Below are 23870 nucleotides of genomic sequence, written 5' to 3'. Positions count from 1 at the left end.
CTTAATAACAGTTTCGATGTGAGTTCAAACTTTATTATATATTATGTATGATGTAGAGTTTGATTTTTAATATTGAATCTTACACAATCGTCTAAAGTCACAAGTTTACCAACAATTAATCAAACCGAGTCTGCAATTTTGCTCTTTTTTCGTTGTTTTTAATGTTTCCGAGGGATCAGATATTTGTAAATAGTCCTTTTTATCCATTTCAAGCGATTTCAAGAGACTGTAAGAGTAAGACTACCAAAGTACCAAGATGACGAAACTGGTGACATCATTCATATTTTGTATAATTTACCACCATGTCAGTTCACAGATGCCGGAAGGTAAGGGCCGTTCCAGTACTGGTACTTGTGCATTAGTTTTTCTCCTTTTTCTTTATCATTTCGTATAGTTTTATTTAGGGTAATATTACTGCATAAGAATCCGAATCAATGATAAAGCGCCGAGTGATATAGGTCTGTCATCCCCACGTAGGTAATATCTGCATTTTTTAACAATAACATTCGGTGAAGTTCCTTTAACCTTTAGATGTATTCTTCCAAATTCAAAGCTAAGCTAACCAATCTAATAAATTCAGCTGATAAAACGGTTAAACCAATCTTTTCCTTTTCAGAAAGAGGGATTGTTATGAGTGTCTATGCATACCCAGACGACCAGAAATTGAAACATCTTGAAAAGTTCCCTGGATACGAAAATGTATCCAGTGTTTTGGCTGATGGCATATCTTTTGACGATTCAAGCTTGAGATTTGACAGTATTGATATAGACTTTGCAGCAAAAACAGGATACGCGTACGAAGAGAATTATAGGTGCACATTTGAGCCGCGTCACGACAAATCCAACATAATGGGTTTGCGACCAACATGGATCCAGACCAGCCTGCGCATCCGCGCAGTCTGATCAGGATCCATGCTGTTCGCTTACCAACTCATTACAAGTAGAGAAACTGATAGCGAACAGCATGGATCCTGATCAGACTGCGCGGATGCGCAGGCTCTGGTCGCAAACCCACTATGTTGGTTTTGTCGTGACAAACGATACATACGCACGATACATTTTATGTATCGCACGATACATAAAATGTATCGCAGGAGTATGCAAATAAGTAGTAGTGGTAGGAGTAGTGTTTATGAAGTGCACTGTGTGTCAGTATGTGAAAATTGGCCTGTGTGTCAGGACAGTGTTTAAATAGTGTCATGTGTGTCAGTGTGTGAGTTGTGTCCTGTGTGTTAGTGTGTGAAAGTGTCCTGTGTGGCAGGTCAGTGTGTGAGAAATGTCCTGTGTGTAGTTGTGTCATGTGTGTCAGTGCTTGTGTGGCAGATCAGTGTATATGGTCAGTGTTTGAGTAATGCCCTGTGTGTCAGTAGTGTCCTGTGTTTTAGTAGTGTCCTGTGTGTAAGGCCATTGTTTTAGTAGTGGCATTTGTGAGTTGTGCCGTGCGTGAAGTGACACACAGCAGTAGTGACCTGTGTGTCAGTAGTTTGCTGTATGTCAGTAGTGGCCAGTGTGTCAGCAGTGTCGTACGTGAAATTACTTGTGTGTGTGAGTAGTGTCGTGTGTGTCAGTAGTGTCGTATGTGTGAGCAGTGTGCTGTGTGTCAGTAGTGTCCTTTGTGTCAGTAGTGTCTTGTGTATGAGTATTGTTATATGTGTCAGTTGCGTCCTTTGTGTCAGTAGTGTCTTGTGTGTCAGTAGTGTCTTGTGTGTCAGTAATGTGCGTCAGAAGTGTCGTCCTTGTCAGAAGTGTCGTGTGTGTGAGTAGTGTCGTGTGTGTGAGCAGTGTCGTGTGTGTGAGCAGTGTCGTATATGTGAGTAGTGGGGGATCGAACTCGCAACCCCTTGACTTGTATTCAGATAGTGTTACCACTGCACCACAGCGCCCGCTCTGATTTATAACTACTTTGGAAGTTCCTTTATACCTTTTCACATTAGTAAACTTGAAATTAAGTAACGCAATTGAATTTTCACACCTAAATAGTTAATATAGCTGCTAGGTACAATGGCTGACATTCGTGTCCTTGGTCGAGGGGTTTTGATAAAGGACTTTACACAGACGCGTAAAAGAAAAATAAGTAAGACTGTTGACAGGCAATAAAGAACCATGCCAGAAAAAGCGATGTTTCGTTTCGTTAATATTGACGATAAGTAAGCTGAAATCAATACTAAGTCTTGTTAATGATAAATTATGGTTTGAGACAAGTTTAGTATAATTTTCACATGTTAAAAATATTACTGTTGGTAGAAATTAGGTAAAAAAGTATGTTAAAGCAGCAAACCTCCAAAATGAAGTACAAAAATCTCTCACGCCCCGTAGAAACGACTTACACCATATTTATTTCAACAATTAAAAGCATTTGAATACTTGAGCTAAAACATAACAGCGGCATGTCTTTCTTCCAGAGCTATTCTTTTTCTGAGCGGGTACAGCAAAGCGTTGGATGTTGACAACATGGTCTTTGATGCAGTGCATTATGGGGTTTCTCTGGACTCGATTCAACTCGCCGTTGATTGGCTGTCTAAGACAGTGTATTGGTGCGATGTCACATACAGGTGGATAGTGGCGGCGTCTGTTCATAAAGACAAAGTTAGTAAGGATTATTTCAAAGTCATCATACATGATCATCTGGACAAACCAACGGGCATTGCTGTGGATCCTTTAGAAGGGTTAGCATAAATAAAATTGTCGTGTTTCGTTGTTTACGAAATTTACGTTATCCACACCAGTGTTTTTAAAGTTTTAAAAGGATTCAAACAGTTTGAATTGTAACAGTTTAAACTATTTAACTGCACAACCTTATCAAATCATTTTGTCAATTAGTTGATTTTAGATTTTGATCACTTCCTTTCTTTAGCGGTATACTATTAATGTCAAATTATCTTTAACATTCCATTTTGCAGTAAAGGTCCACCCTCAGTGATCATCTTGTCTTAAATTTTTGAATTAAAACACCGCAGATATATCATAATTTCTTATTGAACTACCTATTGTTGTAAACAAAAAAGAAGAAATAAAACACATCACATAATTGTTTGCAGAATATATACTTTCGCAAATAAAAAGAGTAAAAAAATACAGAATAATACTCGATTTAATGCTTAGCATACATAAAGATACGTAACTGAATACAGCCATTTTTACAAAACGATAATTCCATAGAAACGGAAGTAGCATTTTGCGCATGCGCATTATACGTAGGGCAAAAAACCAATAACAAAGGAATGCATTTTATTAGACACTCTAATGTAATATAAAACACCATGGTATTATCAATATGCAACAGTTTCATAAAGCAATGACTGTCTCTGATACTTGTGTATATGTTTTGTAGGATATCTACCAATAATAGTTTTATAAATTTTACAAATGGCCGTCCTTAGTCGAGTGATTATGGTGAATTCAAACCATTTTTCATTTGAGGAAGCTGACAATCTAGCTTATGGAACGCCGGTGGTTCTACTCAAGAGCCTCTTCGTGTCTGAAATAATGCACGGAGGGGCATCTGAGGTTTTCCCACTACATTAAAGCTAAAATATACCCAAATATGACCCTACAGTATTGAAGCGAGTTAAAATGCTACCGAAACCCTACTCCCACCCCGAAAAATTATTTTTGCTTTCACATAAAAATACACGTAGGGTGTTTATTCGTTTGTTTGTTGTTGTTTTTTTTTTAATAATAATTATGTATTTTTTTCTCATATTATAGATACTTGTTTTGGTCAGATTCCGGAAAGGGGGCTAAAATTGAAAGATCCGATTTGACCGGAAGTAACCGTAAAACAATCGTGAGTAAGGGTGTTACGAGTCCAGGTCAGATGACCGTGGACATTGCAGATAAACGTATTTACTGGATACATGTGGAGGCCATCCATAGCGCCAATTATGACGGTACCGGGGAACGTCATATTACACGATATGACGTATCTAGTCTACATGACTTGGCAATTTTTAGGGTCAGCATTTGGTTCTTGTTTAAACTAGAATCCTTGTTGATATTTCCCCTATATAACATAAAAGCAATACATCTCAAGTATTCAATACCATCACTTAATCTGACGCAATTCTTCTATGGTAACTGTTTGTTAAATTTTTAAATAAAAATAATACTTTAAGCATGGCAAAATTTATTATCCATATACGCTTGTAAATGCATACTGATATCTTTATTTTAATATTATAACTTTCCTAATAAAAACTTTGGTTACAGTCAACACCTAAAATTTTAGTAGTAAGGAATTTACTCTTTTCTTTTAATCAGCACACCTACATTGTTTAAATGAGAAAAAAATCTTGTTATTGAAAAAAATCAAGATATGTTACGTAGTCTTTTTACAGAAAATACCTATTACTTGTCGAAATGTAAAGAACTGTCTTTCACACTCTGTTAGTAACACAGACCCACCGGGAAATAAATAACAAGAATCAAGATAATCTGTGAAATGGAATTATTTGTTTGCTTTTCTTATTATTTTCAAGGAAGTAATTTACATCAGTGACACTAATTCTGACGAACTGCTCTCCGTAAACAAGACAGATGGTCTTAATGTAGCAGATCCACTGTTGTTGGACAGTTATACTATATATGGTCTAGCAGTATACAGTGCAGAAACTCAGCCAACAAAAGACAAAGGTATAGTATCAATGTTTGATACTATTTTTGCAATTGCAAGCATGTCGCCGGATATACTATGAATGTGCACGTGACAATAATCTAAAGCATAGCCAGCCCGCAAAGCTCAATTGGTTAAGAGCATGAGACTTGTAACATGACATTGAGGGTTCGGTTCCCGGGTTGACCAACTAAAATAACTTACACAGTCTTTCAGATGAGACTTTAAATCGAGGTCTCGTGTATGAGCACTGGACACTTTACGAGACACTTCTGCAATTAAATAAATAACAAGTAAAATGGTTTCCTGCGGGGAACATTTTTAATGATATAAAGATATTTCATTTAACTATTTTCAACTTTTTTTGGGGAGAGGGGAATAAATAAACGTTTTTATCAGGAATATAGTTGACAATAATCGATCAATATAGAAGAAGGTCTTTGGAAACTGGTGACCGTTCATGACCGGAGAAGATCGAACATAAAACAATTATTTCTTTTTAAGAAAATGATCAAATAGGCCTACCATTTTATAAATAATTCCAAGCAAAAAAAAGTAAACACACAAGTTTACGCAGAAAATATCTATATTTATTATGGCAGATAAGATTAGATTTTCAGTATAAACAATTTATTGTTTGTAAAATTTGAGATAGATATTGAAGAAACATTGATAATTTTCAAAGACATCATTCAAGTTTTTCCACCTTAAACGGTAAAATAATTATAGAAAATTAGAAATATCACGTAATATATTTTTGTTCTCAATTAGGTGTAATTCGGACTAATTCCCTACAGGTAATCCGTAACGTACCGGCAAACGGTATTTAGCTGGGTTTTCGAAAAGGTCAATTAACCAATCATATACGGTTTACAGATCACATGCTCCTCCATGTACCGAAAACAGGTCACGTGCTCCTCCATGCCTCAAAAGTTAAACGCGTACCAATACCCTGCGGTCTTCAGACCGCAGGGAATAATGTTATATTCAGCGACAAATGCATTTTCTAATCAAACTTGTATCGTAGTTTGTGGACCTTACTGTTGAAAATGTGACAGAGTTAACACAGTGTGCACAGTGCGTTAACTGGAGTGCAGGTATTAGTGACCCGCACTCCAGAGCATGTCCATTGATTGGTTCATTTTGTCCTGGGTTTACATATTGTGACGACAGAGAAAGTGATAGCGATGGAAATATCATATTCAGATGCTCGTTCATTGGTTACTTTTTTGTGAGGTTTCATATTGCTGTATCACGTGTTTTTATGTTTGTCTATGATACAAAAGAGAAAGAACATCGAAACACTCGGCAATCTGATTTATACTCGGGGGCTACGCCCCCCTCGTACAAATCATATAGCCTCATGTTTCGATTCTTTTTTTTTTCTATTACTAACAAAGCAAGTTTTTATAATGGATCTTTCTTTTTTAGTATTTTTGCAGATTTTTGATCGGTAAAGGTATGAAATGATTTATTGATTCTTATAATTGATTTATCATTTCTTAGAATGAAAATACTGTTAACTGTTAATGATATACACATGATATTGTTTTTAGATTATTGTGCCGAGCAAAATTGTGACCATTTGTGCATTTCAACTAAAACCGGTGCAGCATGTATATGTTCCGACGGATACACTTTAAACAAGAATACTGGAAAATGTGAAGGTACATTGTATGTTGTTACAATTTAGACTTTTTTTTATCAAAACAGAATAAAACAGAAAATGTATTAATCATTTTATAAATTAATCATTTTTTTATCAATTATATTTTTAATACTTACTACTTCAATAATAGAGCATTATATCCAATTTAAATATGAATGGGGAAAATGTCAACGTATATAAGGACATGCATATACATTTAAGACTCAGTGTGAAGACAAAATATTCGAAAAAAGCTAATATCTATATTATAATGATTATTTATAAAACGTGCACAGCTTTTAAAAAAAAAAAAATCAAATAAATTTTCATTTCATTATTTGAAGAAAATCTATTACAGTAAACTTTTTTTATTTTATTTTATTTTATTCTACCAATTGTGCATGCAAGAAAAATGATATTCGTCGGCAATATTTTAATCATTACACTGTACACACAATATTTCTCCTGGAATAAAACAGGTACAAATACGAGGATTCTAATAAGATTGTTACGTGCATTTTGTTACATTTTGTCTTATTACCCCTCACTTTTTTCGTAATGCTAATTTCTCATAGGCCTCTGGAAGTTATTTTTACTGTTAATGCAAGTGTACCACGTGACTAAGAATTTTGTACTGTTACATAGGTAACAGTATTTTTTAACAGGTCACTTGGTCTATTTCCTAAATAAAATGAAATAAATGGCCGCCATTTTTTCTCGATTCATTCTTATTTTCAACATTAAACCCCGATAGGACATCAATTTCTCCTCTGGAGTCACTATGACACTCATAAAATTTAGTTGTTTGCACCCTGGTGTGCTTTTCGCGTATAAAATACCTTTTGGTTGAATAGTCAAAAAGTAAACATCCGTTTTCAACGGAAGCAATTGCAATGTAAATAATTATGTGTCAAACTGGAACATACACAGTTAACAACAAAATAACATTGTATGTGTTTTTTTAAATTCTTCAACCGAAGAAGCTTAATTAATCGAAACATTTATAATATTTTATAATATTTTTATTCTTCAGAAACGAACGCAGGGCTACATAAAGCAATAGTGTTCGCAAGTGCAACCCATATTTGTTATATAGACATTCGATCGTTGGCTGCATTCTATTTCGAGCCAGTATGCATCTTCACCGTCGTGAAAGCCAGCAATGTAAGTTCAGTAAATAAAAAAAAATAATGTAACGTTTAATAATTAAAATTCTATGGCAATAAGTTGCAATTTGAATAAAATTTTACGTTTGCTTTGGCTTGTTATCTGCGCGTGATGCACAGTGCATCCATACCTTTTAGATCCATAAAAATATATGTGTGTCTACTTATATGAAAGATAATTGTACTTACATTTGTATGAATTTTATGTAAAAACAGAAAGTAATAATTATCAACTTATTTTTCTATGCAAATACATTATTGCATGAAAATATCAAGAAATTATATTTTTACTTTGTTCATGCATGATATTGAAAGGTTATTATACATGCACATTGTTCAGTACAATACTAAATTCTTTTGGAAGATTCACAGCTACTTATATTTAAGATGCAAAAGCCGAGTCTGATATAGGTTTTGCATCTTTGTACAAGTCTAAAAGAATCATCATTGTTTTCAACATTATACGTATAATAACCTCTTTATTTCACATAATAATTTTTGACTGTTTTACAGACCTTTGTTCTTTTAAGTATAATGATAATTTGATATGGATTTTATAGACTCTGAAGAAGAAAACGAGGCTAGTTGGAGTACAATGTATGATATGCATTTGTAATAGATGTTTTTGACTCTGAAAATGAAAAAAAAGATTGCTGGGATGTGATGGCATTTGATATGTTAATTCTTTTGTCTCTGGAAAATGAAAGCGAAGCTAAATACATTAGATTGGATCCAATACGCATTCATATTAGAACATCACGTGGTGCAAACGCTGAAAGTCCAATGGTTATATTTAATAACATGTAAGATAAAGATAAATATAACAAAATGTAACACCAAATCCTTTCGTTAGAATTATAAACCTGACTGTTTTTTAATAACAGGAAAAGAGGAAGAAACGTCAAGATACTACACTTGAGCCAACAGGTATTTAAGTCGTATTTATATTCTGAAATATTAAATAAATATCAATATATCTGAATTCGATTCTTTCTATAAAATAATTTTCAGTCACCAATATATCAATTATATTATCTAAAACAAAACTATATCTTCATATTATTCTTTACCACGCTGGCTCTTTGGTCTTTTGAATTTGTCGTTTTATAGAATGTTTCAAACTTTGTATCAGCTGAATAGCGCGGACCATGATAACGGATGTACTGGTTGATCTTGGCCTGCACTGGTTCCATTAGTTGCCGACAACATGTTAAGGATTGAGCTTGTTGTACCATGTGTGTATTGTTAAAATAAAACCTGTCAAAAATGTTTATAACCATACAATTTATAGGGGCAACTATACCTTTTGCCGGATTTATAAGATTTATTGAAATATGTAAAATAAATAAAGGTAGTATGTCAAGTTTTAAGGGTAGAATACTTTTTTGCAGCTTCACCGGGGGACAAGATCAAATTGTTTAATTTAGATATGAAACAAACCATTGCCTATTATGTTAATATGGACAACAAGATATATGCTAGACAACTGCGTCTGCCGATCGAAAACGAGGCGAAAGAACTCATAACGTCAGCAGGCGGAACAATTAGTGGTAAATATCATTTCTTTTGTAGCAGCATTGCTGTTTTATGGTTAGGTTTTACGTACAACCAACATAGTTGAGGAGGTTATATGGCGGATTTCCAGTACTACTGATGGAAAAAAACACTCAATAAAAACCACCGACGTTCCGTAAGCTAGCTTTATGGCTTCCTCACATAAAATAATCCAATTTCCCTGGCGGGAGACAAACCCGCTGCGGTGAGGGGCAAGTGGTTTGAACTCAACGATCTTTACCATTTTGCCGCGGAAGCACGTAATGTTTTATGGATGGGAACATATTATTTATCATACATTTGTACATTACGATTTATTTTCATGTTGAAAAATATCATTGCTTAATGATCGCAAATGGCATCTGCTGACGTGATCATTTTTAAAACAATCATTGCAATGAAAATTGTTGGTTTATCTAAAATGCAACACAACCGTTTTAAAATTTAGTATCCAATTAACTGACCTTAATGAAACTTTACCATTATTACATATTGTACCACTTTTCTTTCTTTTTGTCCAGGTATTGCATACGATGCAGTGGATGCTGGTAATTTATACTGGTGTGAAAGTGATACTGGAAATATCTTTATGATCAACGTGAACGATAAAATAGTTACCAAAGTAAACGCAGACGGTGTTACCCTGGTTAAACCGAGGAACATTCTAGTACTGCAAGCCCAAAGGTACACCACTGTTATATATGCATCTTAAAATTACCGTGTCATTTTGAGTACTGTTAACGATGACAATTTTCATATCTTGCTACTTAAAGATAAAAACAGGGACGGGAATAAATAGAAAATTAAAATATGGCATTCATTGTTTATTGACCAATTGATACCATTATTGGAAATAGTTTTCCCCCCTGGTTTCCCTTGTTATTATTTTTTGTTTCTTTATGCCGACTTCAAAAATATTTTGGTCATGTCTCGGTGGGTGGTCCACCTACTGAATTTTCTGGAAAACTAACCAGCAACTACCGTTTGTTCCACAACAAACCGGCTTCTAATCCTACATATTATTTTTGAATCTGGTGTGATCGACAAAAGACCCTTAGACCCATTGTCCGGTACAGATTTTTCAGGGCAGATTTGCGTCTCGCCCGAGAGTCGAATGAGCATCACTTTGTTGATGAATCCAATTCTCTCCCTTTTGACCTAAGAAAAGCATATCCATGTATATGTTAGTGTTCATCCGTGCTGTTCTACAGAAATTAGAAACTTCGAGGGGAGCCATGTTTCTAATTTTTTGTAGAACAGCTATGGATGAATACTAACATACTTAGTGTCAAGCTTTATTTGTCTTGATTTATATTCACTTTATTACGCCACAACTATTTTAACGAACGCGGTTCTTTGTTCAAAGCACTATGACAAATAGAACACGACCTTGAACGGACTTTGATATTTAGTATTGACTTTTGTTCTTCTATGAAAATTAACACACATAATTTTTAAGGAATACAGCGTTTTCATTAGATAACAAATAAAGCTGGACACATAGAATTTACTTATTTCGACATTTATATATGTTGTCATTGTTTCTGCGATATTCTAACCACCAGAAAGTTGGCATGGGTATCAGGAGAGGATGGTGCAATGTCGATTCAAACAATGAATATGGATGGCACAGAGCTGTTTGATGTAGTCAGCGATTTTATTGACATAGGCGCACTTACAATTGACCAAGAACACCAAGTGTAAGTTTATTTATATTACACTGGTCCTTTCAATATTTTACTGTCCGAGCTCTGTCTTGTGCCCTGTCCTGTTTTTGTTTGGGGTCCGTCTGGGCTCCTTGCCACTGGTTCGTGTTGCTGGGTCGTATGGGGGCTGCGTTCTTTGAACGCCGCCTTTCCTTGTTGATCCTGTTTATCATATTTTGACATCTGAATGCTTGCTAAGTGGACGTTGCTAAGGGGAATGATATATGGCAATGTACGCTGTATTTCATCAACTGATCCTGTACGGCGATTTGATATAAAAATCATGTTGAAGGGGTTCCCAGTTAAAGAATTAAGCATAGAGAAAGTTAATGTTGTTTAAACTTACACTATGTAGTTACGGTATAGTTGATTTATCAGACATTTCTAAATTGGATTATGTGAATTCCGCAAGGCACAAACATACATTTGTAAAGTTCTATTTCAATGTTTGATTTGTGTAAAATATTAATGGACTTTTCTTGTAAAAAGTGTTAACCTAAGCTGCCCTTGTTCTTTGTTTTACACCAAGGTAATGCTACAGTGTTTTACGACAATGTCCATGATTCGATATTAATCCAAACGGGCTTATAAGTGCCAGCAATGATGGATACCATGTACATGTATATTTATTCTAGACTGAAAACTTTGCTTAATGTTTCTTAAATAATTACAACAATTATTACTTGAACATTAAAAGTTGTTTAAGACAAATTTAATGAATAAGTTAATCAAATAGTTAGAAGACAGGTATATTATTTGGTTAAAGTCTGGTCTACAGTTATATATGTTTGGCTTTTTACCTGATTAAAAAAGATCACAGCATTTGTGAGAACCATGAATTTTGAAGAAGGCTATGTTGGACCGTATTTGGTACAAAAACGAATATGGTACAAATGTACCATATTCGGTCGAATATGGTACAAATGTACCATATTCGGACCGAATATGGTACAATTTTCGACCAAATATGGTACAAACATTGTACCATATTCGGTTGGAATAAGTTTTTCTATGCTCGCCAAAACGTATTTGGTACATACCAAAAAAACTCATAAAATGAAAATGGCCTACGTATATGGTACATAAATTATGTATTTCTTAATAAATGAAATAGTCTGCCGATGTGTAAACTTTTTTTCAAACTCAAATACATTGTATTAACCTAATATTGGAAGTGACAAAAGTATCATCATCATCATCATCATCATCGTCGTCGTCGTCATCGTCGTCGTCGTAACTAGCAGTAACAGAAACAGCTAACCTAACCACACTTTACATGGATTTTGCTGGTTGTGTAACTGTTTCGCCGGCTAGCTCAGTCGGTTGCGCGTCAGATTGGCACGCAGGCGGCCTGGGTTCGATTCCCGGGCGGGCCAGATACTTTCGTGGAGATTGGTCACGAAATGATTTCTACGGCCATTCTTCCCCTACCGCTGTTTCAAGTAGGGCAGTTGTCAATTACTGGCGAATGTATCTGCTTAGTACTGGTTACTAAGTACTAGTACTCTAAGACTAGAGACGTGCTTGCTCCAGGTAACTCTGTAAAAGTTTGAGGATTATCGCATTTTGGTTATGTTCATAGAGTGTGAACTTGTAAGGGTAAAGGTAGGCGAGCAAATCCTTGTGATCTTCATTACGATGATGATAATGGTGATGATGATGATGGTGTTGATGATGATTATGACCTTGATGATTGTGGTGATAATGATGGTGATGATGATGACAATGATGATAAAAGTTTGTGATGACGGTAATTTTGATCGTCGTCATCATCATCAAAACTTTTGTCATCATCATGACGATGATGATGATAATGGCGTTAATGGTGACGATGATGATGATGGTGTTAATGGTGACGATGATGATGTAATTGATGATGATGACAATGGTGATGATGATTGGGGTTTGATGATTGTGATGATGATAACTGCGATGTTTATCGGCCGATGATAATGATTATAATGATGATGATGAAAAAAGTTTTTTATTATGTTGACGCCAATGATTACCGGCCGCCGATGATGATGATTATGATGATGATGATGATGCTGATGATGATGATGATGATGATGACGATGATGATTATTTTCATGATGGTATTGATGACGTTGATGCAAATTGTAGTTATGATGATGATGATGATGATGATGATGATGATGATGATGATGATGATGACGATGACGATGATGATGGTGATGATGATGATGATGATGATGATGATGATGATGATGATGAGATGACGATGATGATTATTTTCATGATGGTATTGATGACGTTGATGCAAATTGTAGTTATGATGATGATGATGATGATGATGATGATGATGGTGATGATGATGATGATGATGATGATGATGATGATGATGATGATGATGATGATAATGATGATGATGGTGATGATGATGAGATAACGATGATGATGATGATGACGATGATGAGTGTGTACCTTATTCGGAACGAATGTGGTACATTTTTCATCCGAATATGGTACAAGTTTGTACCATATTTGGTCAGGCATTTTACCCCAAAACTGCAGATACGTATATGGTACAATTAGACAGTTGTACCATATTCGGCCGAATATGGTACAAATTTGTACCATATTCGTTTTTGTACCAAATACGGTCCGACAAGGCTACACAATTGGCAACGGACACAAGGAAAATACAATTACGATAGGAAAGCACTGATTGACCATGTGGTCAGCATTATAATTATTTTAGTTTTAAATTTTTACACGTATGCTTTTGATACTATAAATAGCAGCCAATGATAAAGACATAAAGTCAATGATATGTCTGAGGTTTTCTTGTTTTGCTGGAACACTTTGATAAAGTTCTGTCGCGAATCTTTAATGATATTAAATTTTGATTAAAGGGGTATGTCAGTATGAAGTGCATTGATCTATAACGAAAGTTCTATAATACAATATTTTAGCCAGAATATATAATTGTGTAAATAGTATTTAGTATTAAACATAGCAACAAACCATGGACGAATTATACATATACGTTGTTGGCAAGAATAAGATAATGATCCGATGTTACATATAATTATACGTAAAGCAGATAATAAATGAGCCGCGTCACGACAAAACCAACATAGTGGGTTTGCGACCAGCATGGATCCAGACCAGCCTGCGCATCCGCGCAGTCTGATCAGGATCCATGCTGTTCGCTATCAGTTTTTCTACATGTAATAGCGTTTGTAAGCGAACAACATGAATCCTGGTCAGACCGCGCTGATGCGCAGGCTGGTCTTGATCCATGCTGGTCGCAAACGCATTACGTTGGTTTTGTCATGAATGGTTCTAGAACAAATTATTATTATTTATCATACATATGGTCATACTATGTCACTTAAAACTGTGCCAACATTTCTTATCAAGTCATATTTTACAAGAGTATCCAAATGATTTATTTGTATTGTGTTAACCAATATTTAAAGATCCTGTATTTGTGATTTAAGTGGTAAAATTAATTGTAAAATTTAAATTAAACTTTTTAGAAAAATAATGTTTCATACCTCCCTTTATTTACGTGAAATGTTAAATTCGGTAATATCTTTATAAATAATGCTTTTTGGAATCTACAATATTGATAAATCTTAAATTGAGCATCATATTTATGATTTAAAACCATAAAGTATTGTGTTACATGATCTTTAAAACATTTCTGGCAAATGTGCCCATTGTAGAACAATCCACTTTCAGCCTATTATTAAGTCAATTATTTATATCTTGACCTACGTTGACCTTCTACTTTTGCAGTTTCTACTTTTTGGCACCAAGCAGAGGGTCAGTGTATAGCGTCCCTTTCAACGGGTCAGAAACTCTTGAAAGATACTTTGTTAGTCTAGAAGACAGTGCAAATCTAATTCTTCATTATAATGTAAGTGCTTAATATTAATATGTTATAATACTTATTATATGCTTGTATATTTATTAATTTGTTTGTTAAATGAAAATTGTATAAATGATATTTAATATTTAAAAGGAGCGTTTGTCAAATGAATAAAATTATGTTTGTTTTATGGGGTAATTTTTGTTATATGATCGAATTGTGCTTAGCCCAATGTAAAAAGTGTTGCTGCTAGGCGATGTTTTTTTTTATACAGGTTTTTTTCTCAGAGGGACAGGGGTCTCTTGTTCGATACTTAGACGAGGCGAAATTTCTTCGTGATAAATAATCTCGCACAGAGAGGCTATATTAGCGAATTTCACGAATTGATGAAAATCGCTAAAATTTCCTCAAGCGTAAATATCAAGCAACCTGTCATTGCACGATTCGCGCGGTATTTCTGAAATGTTTAATTCGCTACTTTTCGACACTCGGAAAAATCCGCTTATACAGTAATACACTTCCTGACAATTCAAATACGACGTATACCTTTTGTGTTTAGAAATATATATCATGGGTGTACACTGACCCAGGGTATCCAAATGCTGTTGGATCGTACAACTATGAGGAAAGACAAATTATTGGACATGGCTTTTTTGATACAGAAACCACGATCATAGACATAAAAGTGCTTGACGAGAAATTGCAAACGCCTGAACGAACAAGTAAGTGGTAGAGCTGTAACCAAACAACAGCAATAACAACAATTATAAAAATAACAGTCATGTATCAGGTCCAAGATTTAAAATGTTGCAATTCTATTGATAATGTTTCTGAGGGCGCTGGTATATTGCTTATTTTTATGCCCCCACAATGTGGGAGCATATAGCGTTGCACTTGACCGTCCGTCCGTCAATCCGTCAGTCAGTCAGTCCGTCCGTCCGTCCGTCCGTACGTCCCGAAATCTTGTGAACGCAACTCCTCTTAAACCGGATAGCAGATTTTGCTTAAACTTACAGGGATGATCAACCTTAATGTGTAGATGGTAGTAAAGGAAGGAATTTTCCCTGCGACCAAATTTAACAGAATTATGGCCCTTTGTTGATTTTTTCACTAGATACTATGTAGAAATTTTGTGAACGCAACTCCTCTTAAACCGGATGGCAGATTTTGCTTAAACTTACAGGGATAAACAACCTTAATGTGTAGATGGTAGTAAAGGAAGGAATTTTTGCTGCGACCAAATTTAACAGAATTATGGCCCTTTGTTGATTTTTTGACTATATACTATGTGGAAATTTTGTGAACGCAACTCCTCTTAAACCGGATGGCAGATTTTGCTTAAACTTACAGGGATGAACAACCTTAATGTGTAGATGGCAGTAAAGGAAGGAATTTTTGCTGCAACCAAATTTAACAGAATTATGGCCCTTTGTTGATTTTTTCATTATATACTATGTAGAAATTTTGTGAACGCAACTCCTCTTAAACCGGATGGCAGATTTTGCTTAAACTTCCAGGGATTAACAACCTTAATGTGTAGATGGTAGTAAAGGAAGGAATTTTTGCTGCAACCAAATTTAACAGAATTATGGCCCTTTGTTGATTTTTAGATTTCAACTTGTGGCACATGTAGTCCAAAAAATATTTGACTTAGAGTCTTAAGATTGACAGAACAGTGGTGTGTGGGGGCATCCGTGTCCTATGGACACATTTCTAGTTTTATCAGCGTTAATGACCTGTTGTAGTGATTACGATCTATTTTAAGTACATTTGTCGTTGCAAATGAAATTGACAAAGCTAGATAGTGATCGTAAGTCAAAATAAAGGGTTAAAAGTGGTGGGCGTTATGAGTTGTATGGCGGTTGTAACAAGTCGCCCATACGTTATCAATTGTAGTTGTTGTATTTAGTACTATTAAAAACTACTTGAAATGGTTTAGGAAAATACCAACTTAAAACACTTAAAAACCTTAATAACTTAAACACACTTAATAAAAAAACCCCAAAAAACGCATTTATGTCTTCCAAAAATGCATACTTGACGCTTTTTGAAAGTCGAGTTACATATAAGATTTGTGAATATAGTTTTAAAAAGTGTAATATTATGATGTAATGCTATTTTTTATTGTTTTATACTGAAAATTAAAGAATACAAGTTTACTTCTGTAAAAAGAAGCATGTGAGAGGTCGTTTTGCAGCTGTGGAAGATTTGTTTATTATTTTTAAATGGCGGGAAAGTAAGAATTTCTGATTGGTCGAATTGCATCTGCAAACAATATCAATGCATCGGCTATTTCCGGCTGTCTCCAGATAAGCTGTAATTAGTAATAATCGGCGATGAGTTCTTAAGTTGAAGGAGCAGCAAATAATTCGGTATATGGTTAACTCGGTAATATTGTTTGGTGATATTGTAGCTATGGTGTTTGTTGTTGAACATTATGCAGAAAATAATTATTAATTTATACGGTTTAATAAAAGGATTAAAAATGGAATGAACCCAGTGTTTGTAGTGTTTAATATATTTCCGATTTTTCCTTTTACAGATCGTTTGTTTTTTTTTCGTTTAAATCAAGTCGTATTTTGAAGCGGACATGCGCATAACAGTTTTTGTAGACTGGTTCGTAGGTAGTCTATGCTCAATGAGAGTCCATCCGCCGTTTCAGGGACACCAAATCTAATGATTTTAGGCTTTAAAAGAGAGGTCTGATGATGTCTTCTATTGCTGATCTTTATGGATTCAGTTTATTATTTACTATTTCAACAGGTCCCTGTTTGCGTCAAAATGGCGGGTGTTCACAAGTATGTATTACTAAATACGAAAACGACGCAATGACAAAAGTTTGTGAATGCCAACTTGGGTATAAACTAGAAACTGACCAGAAAAGTTGCAAAACAGGTTTGTACATACCTATTTACACCATTTTAAATTATAAAGAAAATTCGTGTATGCTTACAGTGGTCCTGCAATGTTTTAAGAATCATATTTCACATGGTGTTATTTCGAAATGAATATCACCCGCTTATTATTTTTTCCCAGGGGCGAGTATCCTTTATATAGACTTAGGGAAAACGTAATGATCTAGTTCTCTTCCCTGGCTGCAATTACTGATGCAATTTCAAAATAAACTACCCGTGTCTGGAGTGATGACCAGAAGGATGTGTTAAACGAACGAATTAAAGCATAATAAATTTAGTCAACTTTTAAATAAAGACGAAGGAAAACCCCTCAATTAAAATCACCATCGGGACTTGACCAAAGTGTTCTTAATTGCGGGGTGGTCTTGATTGTGAATATTCCTATCATTGCTTACACAGTTTTTGACCATGATCTATTTTAGTCATTTTATATGAACAAACAATATGTATCTTAACCTACAAATAAAATATAAAAGTATGTTATAATAATAATTTAACATCTAATGGAAAGAAAGAAATTTATTATCAAATTCTATTTGGTCTGATTTCAATATTAATTATTATATGATGTAAATACTTCAGGCATCGAATAAAACATTAATTCTTCGCATACTCAATGTGCTTAACAACTCTAAAATTTACTTTGTCACCTTATTTCATACAATATTCCAATGATATAAGGTGTTCAATGACACCTTGTGTGAAATTAAGTGTCATCCCTGAAAGTGTTATAGTAGATAGTAACATTACAACAAATTTAAGATCTGGGTAGGTGTTGAATTTAAATCAGTGAGGTGGGGTCAAATAAAGAACAAAACAAGAAATGGGACTGAATCTGGTGGTCTTAAAAGTGGATAAGCGAAGTCGTCTTGATTCTGGATCATGTATCCATTGACGGGGTCGTCTAAATTTCGGGTTTTTCCTAAATAGGGATCCTATTGTATTGAAATATAAAATCATTAAGTCAGCAAACATGGCAGATTAATTGAGCCAGATGTAAGGTTGCTATGCCTAATGAGAGTCCATCCGCCCTTTCTGGCACTGAGAGTACGTATCCCATAATTGAGCCCAACGATTTGCTATCCCTTTTTATTTCAGAGGTGGTCAGAGATAACTTTCTTCTAGTAGCCGATTGGACAGTGGACCTTATATTTCAAATCGACCTCGTGACAAACGAAATCAACGCTATACCTTTAGGCGACTCCGGATATTTGATGGGTGTTCTGTATGATGCCGAGCACAAAAAGCTGATTTGGTCCGAATTCTTTGACGGCCAAGTGTATTCAATGAATGTAGACGGAACTGACAGAAAAGTTGTGTCAGATATAGGTACATAATTGAGCCGCGTCACGACAAAACCAACATAGTGCGTTTGCGACCATCATGGATCCAGACCAGCCTGCGCATCCGCGCAGTCTGATCAGGATCCATGCTGTTCGCTATCAGTTTCTCTACTTGTTATAGGGTTTGAAAGCGAACAGCATGGATCCTGATCAGACTGCGCGGATGCGCAGGCTGGTCTGGATCCATGATGGTCGCAAATGCATTACGTTGGTTTTGTCATGGCACGGCTCATATGTTAATTAAATATTGTATTAGCTATATCATTAGTTAGTTGCGAAAAGGATAAAAACATATGTTATTAGGAATAGGGGAAACCGATTTGCCGCGTTGGACGTTCTTTAGGGATTCTGTTTTTCTCTATTTAAATCTTTATGATCAAAAAACAAAAGATGATTAAAAATCTATGTTTGAAGAGGAAATCAGATTAATAATAGAATAATATGTTGTTTTTTTTTTGTTGTTATTTTTTTGTATATACGTAAATGCAAAAAGGGGGAGGGGAAACAAATTAACAGAGGAAAGCCCCAAATTAACAGACGAACGTTTTTTTTAAATTAAAGAATTAAGATGATTATCATTAAATTACAGGATTTTCTTATGCCTATCGTTTTGCTATGGATACTGTTACTGGTAACCTGTATTACACGGCCTTTAGTTCAGCACATATTGGTGTAATAACACCATCTGGGGAGAATATTTGGTTGATTGACGATTTCTTCTGGGAGGACCTCCAAGCCATAGCTGTCCATCCACAAAAGGGGTAAATTATTTGCATTTTTTATGTTTCTTAAAATAATCATTCGGGTAAATATAATTTAAAGTTTATTTATGAAACATGGAACACGTCATGTTAGACATGAACATAGGATATTGAACAGATTTTCAAGCATAGACAGCAACACATTGAACATTTCTTTTTAACACAAACACAAGCATAAAAGAATGGACGGCACGATATGGAATTGTTGTCAGAAATGGACAGTGCAATATAGGGTAGAAATGGTCGATACGATTGTTCTTTATGGACGACACATGAGTAGATTTTCAGAGATGATCGCATGGACTGCACTAAATGGGACCTTCAGTACGAGATCGACTGCATATAGGGAATAGAACATTTTGTCATATATGCACACACAAAAAATAAGAAAACAAAAACAACATCAGTAAAACGACAAATAGAACCTGAAATTATCGGAATGTATTATATAATATATTTAGATAGTAGCTCGGAGGATAAAAAAACCACGCTATCTTATCTTTAAAATATATTTAGCATATTAAAATATAAGAAAACGTATTTATGATTTTCTGTATACTTTCCTTTACAGATGGTTGTATTTTTCGGCCATCGATTCTGATTCGTATATTGCAAGGGCTAATATGGACGGTAGTAATGTAGAGAAAATAATAATAGGCGAACACGTGCTATATCCTGCTGGACTTGCTATTGACTACCAGAGTAAGTCAGTTTTAATAAATTAATGTACTTGACAAACCGTGGTTAATCTTCTTATGCTTCCCTAGGGTGAGCATGTAGTCGCCGCTTTGTCCGTCCGTCCGGTTGTCCGTACAAACCAGAGCTACATTATGGGGTTTGGTCTATTGTTCTCAGAACAATAGATGTCTTTGATGTCATTCATTCCGTTTCTCTTGTGGGGTTATTTTCTGCATTGTGGGGTTAAAAAGAACAAAAAAAATAACAAAAGAAAACCCCATAATGTAGCTCTGGTAAGAACGTACGTCCGTCCGTCCGTCCGCTTTTCTTGTTCGGGACATAACTCTGTAATAACATAAGGTATCAACATGAAACTTTGTCGGTAGATAGACCCTTAACTCTGCCTTGCCTAATTTTGGAGTTATTGCCCTTTGTTCATTTTTACACTTTGAGAACTGTCCAGGACATAGTTCTGAAAGTAAAATAGATATGAACAAGACACTCATTGGGTATATGTGCAGTGCACAAGAACTGTAACTCGGCCTTGCCTTATTTTGGAGTTATTGCCCTTTGTTAAAAATTTACATTTTGACACTATAAGAGTTATGAACAGAATCTTTGTAGGTAGATAGATATTATTGGGTAGATGAGCAGTTCAAAGAACAGTAACTCTGTCTTGCCTAAGTTTGGAATTATTGCACTTTGAACTTTGTCCGGGACATAACTCTGAAACTACAACAGGTATACTTTTCTGTGTTCAAAACCTATTCGGGGAGCATCACCCGGTTCAACCGGTTTTTTTCTTCAAGTATTCAAAAAGATTTTTTACATTGTTATTCTGTTACTTAATTGTATTAAAATGAAGACAATATTGAACAAATTTGCCAGTAGTATATACACGCAAGATGCTAACGCCGGAAGTGATAACTAGTCTGACATAAATATAAACAATAATCTAATCATGATAAAGATTTCAAAAGTTGAAATTATGCAATAATCGGTACAGACGCTTATTAAAAAATATTTAAAAAAAAAACCAAAAAAAAAAACAAACAAAACAAACAAGTCAAAGTTCGACAAGTTTCTTTGTTTCACAAAGCATTTTAAATTAAATGATACTGATGTATTTTTAAAACACCTAATATATTTATACCCTGCAGATGTGTCACGATAAAACGCAGCATACACATTGATGTATAATGATGCATTCAAAACCTTAAGTGGTCGTACAATGTTGACAACTTTGGTACTGTGGAAAACAGTCTTGTGTTGGGAAAAACTACACACATATCTGAGACACCCACTATTGTAGTGGAAGCAAAGAAAAAAAACCCCAAAAAAACCCAAAAAGCAATTGATATATAGCATAATGGGATATTAATCATACTGCTTGCATATTTTTGAAATAATTCCAAATTTTGTCACAAACTTCCAGATGACTACATGTACTGGTGTGACTCCAGTCTTGATACAGTTCAGCGATGTAATCTAGATGGCGAAGAATGTGAAACAATTGTTAACAATAGTAAGATTGGAGATGAAATTAACGACATTGTACTGGATGATAAATACTTGTATTATGCAGCAAACAAAAAATCGTACGAATTCACTTTTTCATACTTTCTTTTAACGAAATAAAAGGCGCATTATGCCCCAGTAAAGGTTGAATTTTTTATTTATCAAATACTTTCTATTTAAGGTTTAAAAAAAGTTACTCATCGACGAATTACCTGAACCATCTTTTGCTTCTGATACTTTTAGTAATAAGTACAGTAACAATAGTTTGGTATTTTGTATAGTCAATATACTACTTTCTTTACATTTTGCTGCTTGAATTACTATTATTTTCACATTCAGCAATACTTTCGTCAGGTGATGAGCATCGAAACATGCTCTAAAACCATTATTTAAAAGTTACAAAACTCGTGTATGTCATTTTCAATGGAAGAAAAAACATCGTTTCTGAGACTTAATGTGCCTTTTAAAATATGTATTGATAGAAGCTTTAGTTATAGAACAATTTTTGATAACAGATAAAAGGAATAACTACTGATTTTACTGCCGTGCTTAAAAGGAGTATCATTAACCATTATCACATTAAATACAAAAAAATGGACTTGTCCGTCTTTCAATTTTGACAAACCCATGCTTATCGTTTTGTAAAAAATAAAAAAAAGCATGTGGCGGCATGGTTGACTGGTTAACGCGTCGGACTAGTAATCTAAGGATTGGCAAGCCGTTGTTTCCTTGAGCAAGACACTTTGCATTCTTCCAGGAACGGATTCAAGAGTGTTAAGGCTTCCAACACAATCACTAAAAATTAATTTGTATAAACTAAAATTTCAAAATAGTACTGACTGAGTAGCGGACAATGCAGCACACGTCGCATTGGTGTAATGTGTTGCCGTATCATGTATATTTTTGTCTTTACTTTGATTTTATGAGATTGCATATTCATATAAAGACAATACCTATCATGCCTTAAACCCGAAACATATTCTATTTTTTGTTTAGAATAAACAAAAAATATATGATTACGATTCATGACTTTGTTGGCATCACTCAGGTTTATTGTGTGTTTGTTTTTATATTTTAGGCACGTGGTACAGGTTAGTCTAACTGCACCTTATACTAAAACGGAAGTTGGTTACAATATAGGTCTTGGAAAAGTAGATACCCTCAGTTTGTATAAAAGTAACAACCAGAATAAACAAAAAGGTAGATTCAATAACATATTTATTGCTTTGTTTTTGGTTATGCAAAGTTGAAAAATGTGACCGGCATTTGAACGCGTAAAGGACCTGAAATGTCTGTGTGGTCGATATATGTCGCAACGACTTATTGTCGCACATGTCGCTAAATGCCGCACTATCGCCGCTTAATGTCGCAACCGCCGCTAAATGTCTAAAAATAGTTTGCTACTAAATGCAGGCCTTTTTCCCTCTTTTCTTTTGGAAAACGCCACATGGCAAATTTGGGAAATATGTGTTGCAAAATTTTCAAATTGGGGAAAAAGGTTATCTGTGAAATTTGCCAATTTGGAAAAATATGCTGGCATTCAATGTGTTACAACTGTTTAAATAAAATCAGCTTTCTCTGTCGTATCAAAAATACAAGGACACTATAAAATGTGTACAAATGTAAAACTGATATCAATTTTGAAAATCCTGTTTTTATTCACAAAACATGAATATATTCAGTAATAGTATACAACTTTAACTCAGTATGTCTATCACTAGCTTAGGAAATTTCCGGAACTTCCGTAACGCTATTTCGCGACACCAAAATTGAAAATGCGGTACAAAAAATCTTTCTAGATTTGGAATATTTTTTAGGGATTGGGGAAAAAAACTTAATTTGGATGGGGAATGGGGCCCATATTCGGACCCCTGGGATAGGGGGGAAAAGGCCTGAAATGTCACAATGATGACGTTAAATTTTGCACTCTTTTCTCTTGCTGTTAAATGTCTCAATGTCGAAATAAAACAACTGGTATTATGCCAATGCACATGCAAATGTACATAATGACTGAAAATCAAGCTCACTCTTTTATTAATTCTTTTCATTCGTATTGTACCGTTACTAAAAATTGAGGCTTTAAACTATCATTTGTAAAATTTGTCTGATTACAGAAAAAATGTTAATC

The 23870-nt window shown here is 34.7% G+C and overlaps 1 protein-coding gene across 1 annotated transcript in view; it reads left to right on the top strand.

The window, feature by feature from the left end:
• The first annotated feature begins 213 nt into the window (after nucleotides 1-213).
• Nucleotides 214-23870, top strand: part of LOC132740523 (low-density lipoprotein receptor-related protein 1-like) — a 30907-nt gene continuing 7250 nt past the window's right edge. The window contains exons 1-18 of the mRNA XM_060728444.1: nucleotides 214-326; nucleotides 617-812; nucleotides 2403-2666; nucleotides 3709-3955; nucleotides 4479-4632; nucleotides 7294-7424; nucleotides 8311-8353; nucleotides 8818-8976; nucleotides 9502-9664; nucleotides 10546-10680; nucleotides 14455-14575; nucleotides 15087-15249; nucleotides 17291-17422; nucleotides 18541-18771; nucleotides 19375-19546; nucleotides 20118-20248; nucleotides 21660-21798; nucleotides 22821-22942. Of these exons, the coding sequence (XP_060584427.1) occupies nucleotides 257-326; nucleotides 617-812; nucleotides 2403-2666; nucleotides 3709-3955; nucleotides 4479-4632; nucleotides 7294-7424; nucleotides 8311-8353; nucleotides 8818-8976; nucleotides 9502-9664; nucleotides 10546-10680; nucleotides 14455-14575; nucleotides 15087-15249; nucleotides 17291-17422; nucleotides 18541-18771; nucleotides 19375-19546; nucleotides 20118-20248; nucleotides 21660-21798; nucleotides 22821-22942 (2773 nt within the window). The 5' untranslated portion in view covers nucleotides 214-256. The remainder of the gene's footprint in view (nucleotides 327-616; nucleotides 813-2402; nucleotides 2667-3708; nucleotides 3956-4478; nucleotides 4633-7293; nucleotides 7425-8310; nucleotides 8354-8817; nucleotides 8977-9501; nucleotides 9665-10545; nucleotides 10681-14454; nucleotides 14576-15086; nucleotides 15250-17290; nucleotides 17423-18540; nucleotides 18772-19374; nucleotides 19547-20117; nucleotides 20249-21659; nucleotides 21799-22820; nucleotides 22943-23870) is intronic.

The sequence above is a fragment of the Ruditapes philippinarum genome, unplaced genomic scaffold (genome assembly GCF_026571515.1).
Source record: "Ruditapes philippinarum isolate M1 unplaced genomic scaffold, ASM2657151v2 ctg3650_1_1_1_1, whole genome shotgun sequence".
NCBI lineage: Eukaryota > Metazoa > Mollusca > Bivalvia > Venerida > Veneridae > Ruditapes > Ruditapes philippinarum.
The sequence above is the reverse complement of the archived record's forward strand: the minus strand, read 5'-3'. Positions and strand labels throughout refer to the sequence as shown.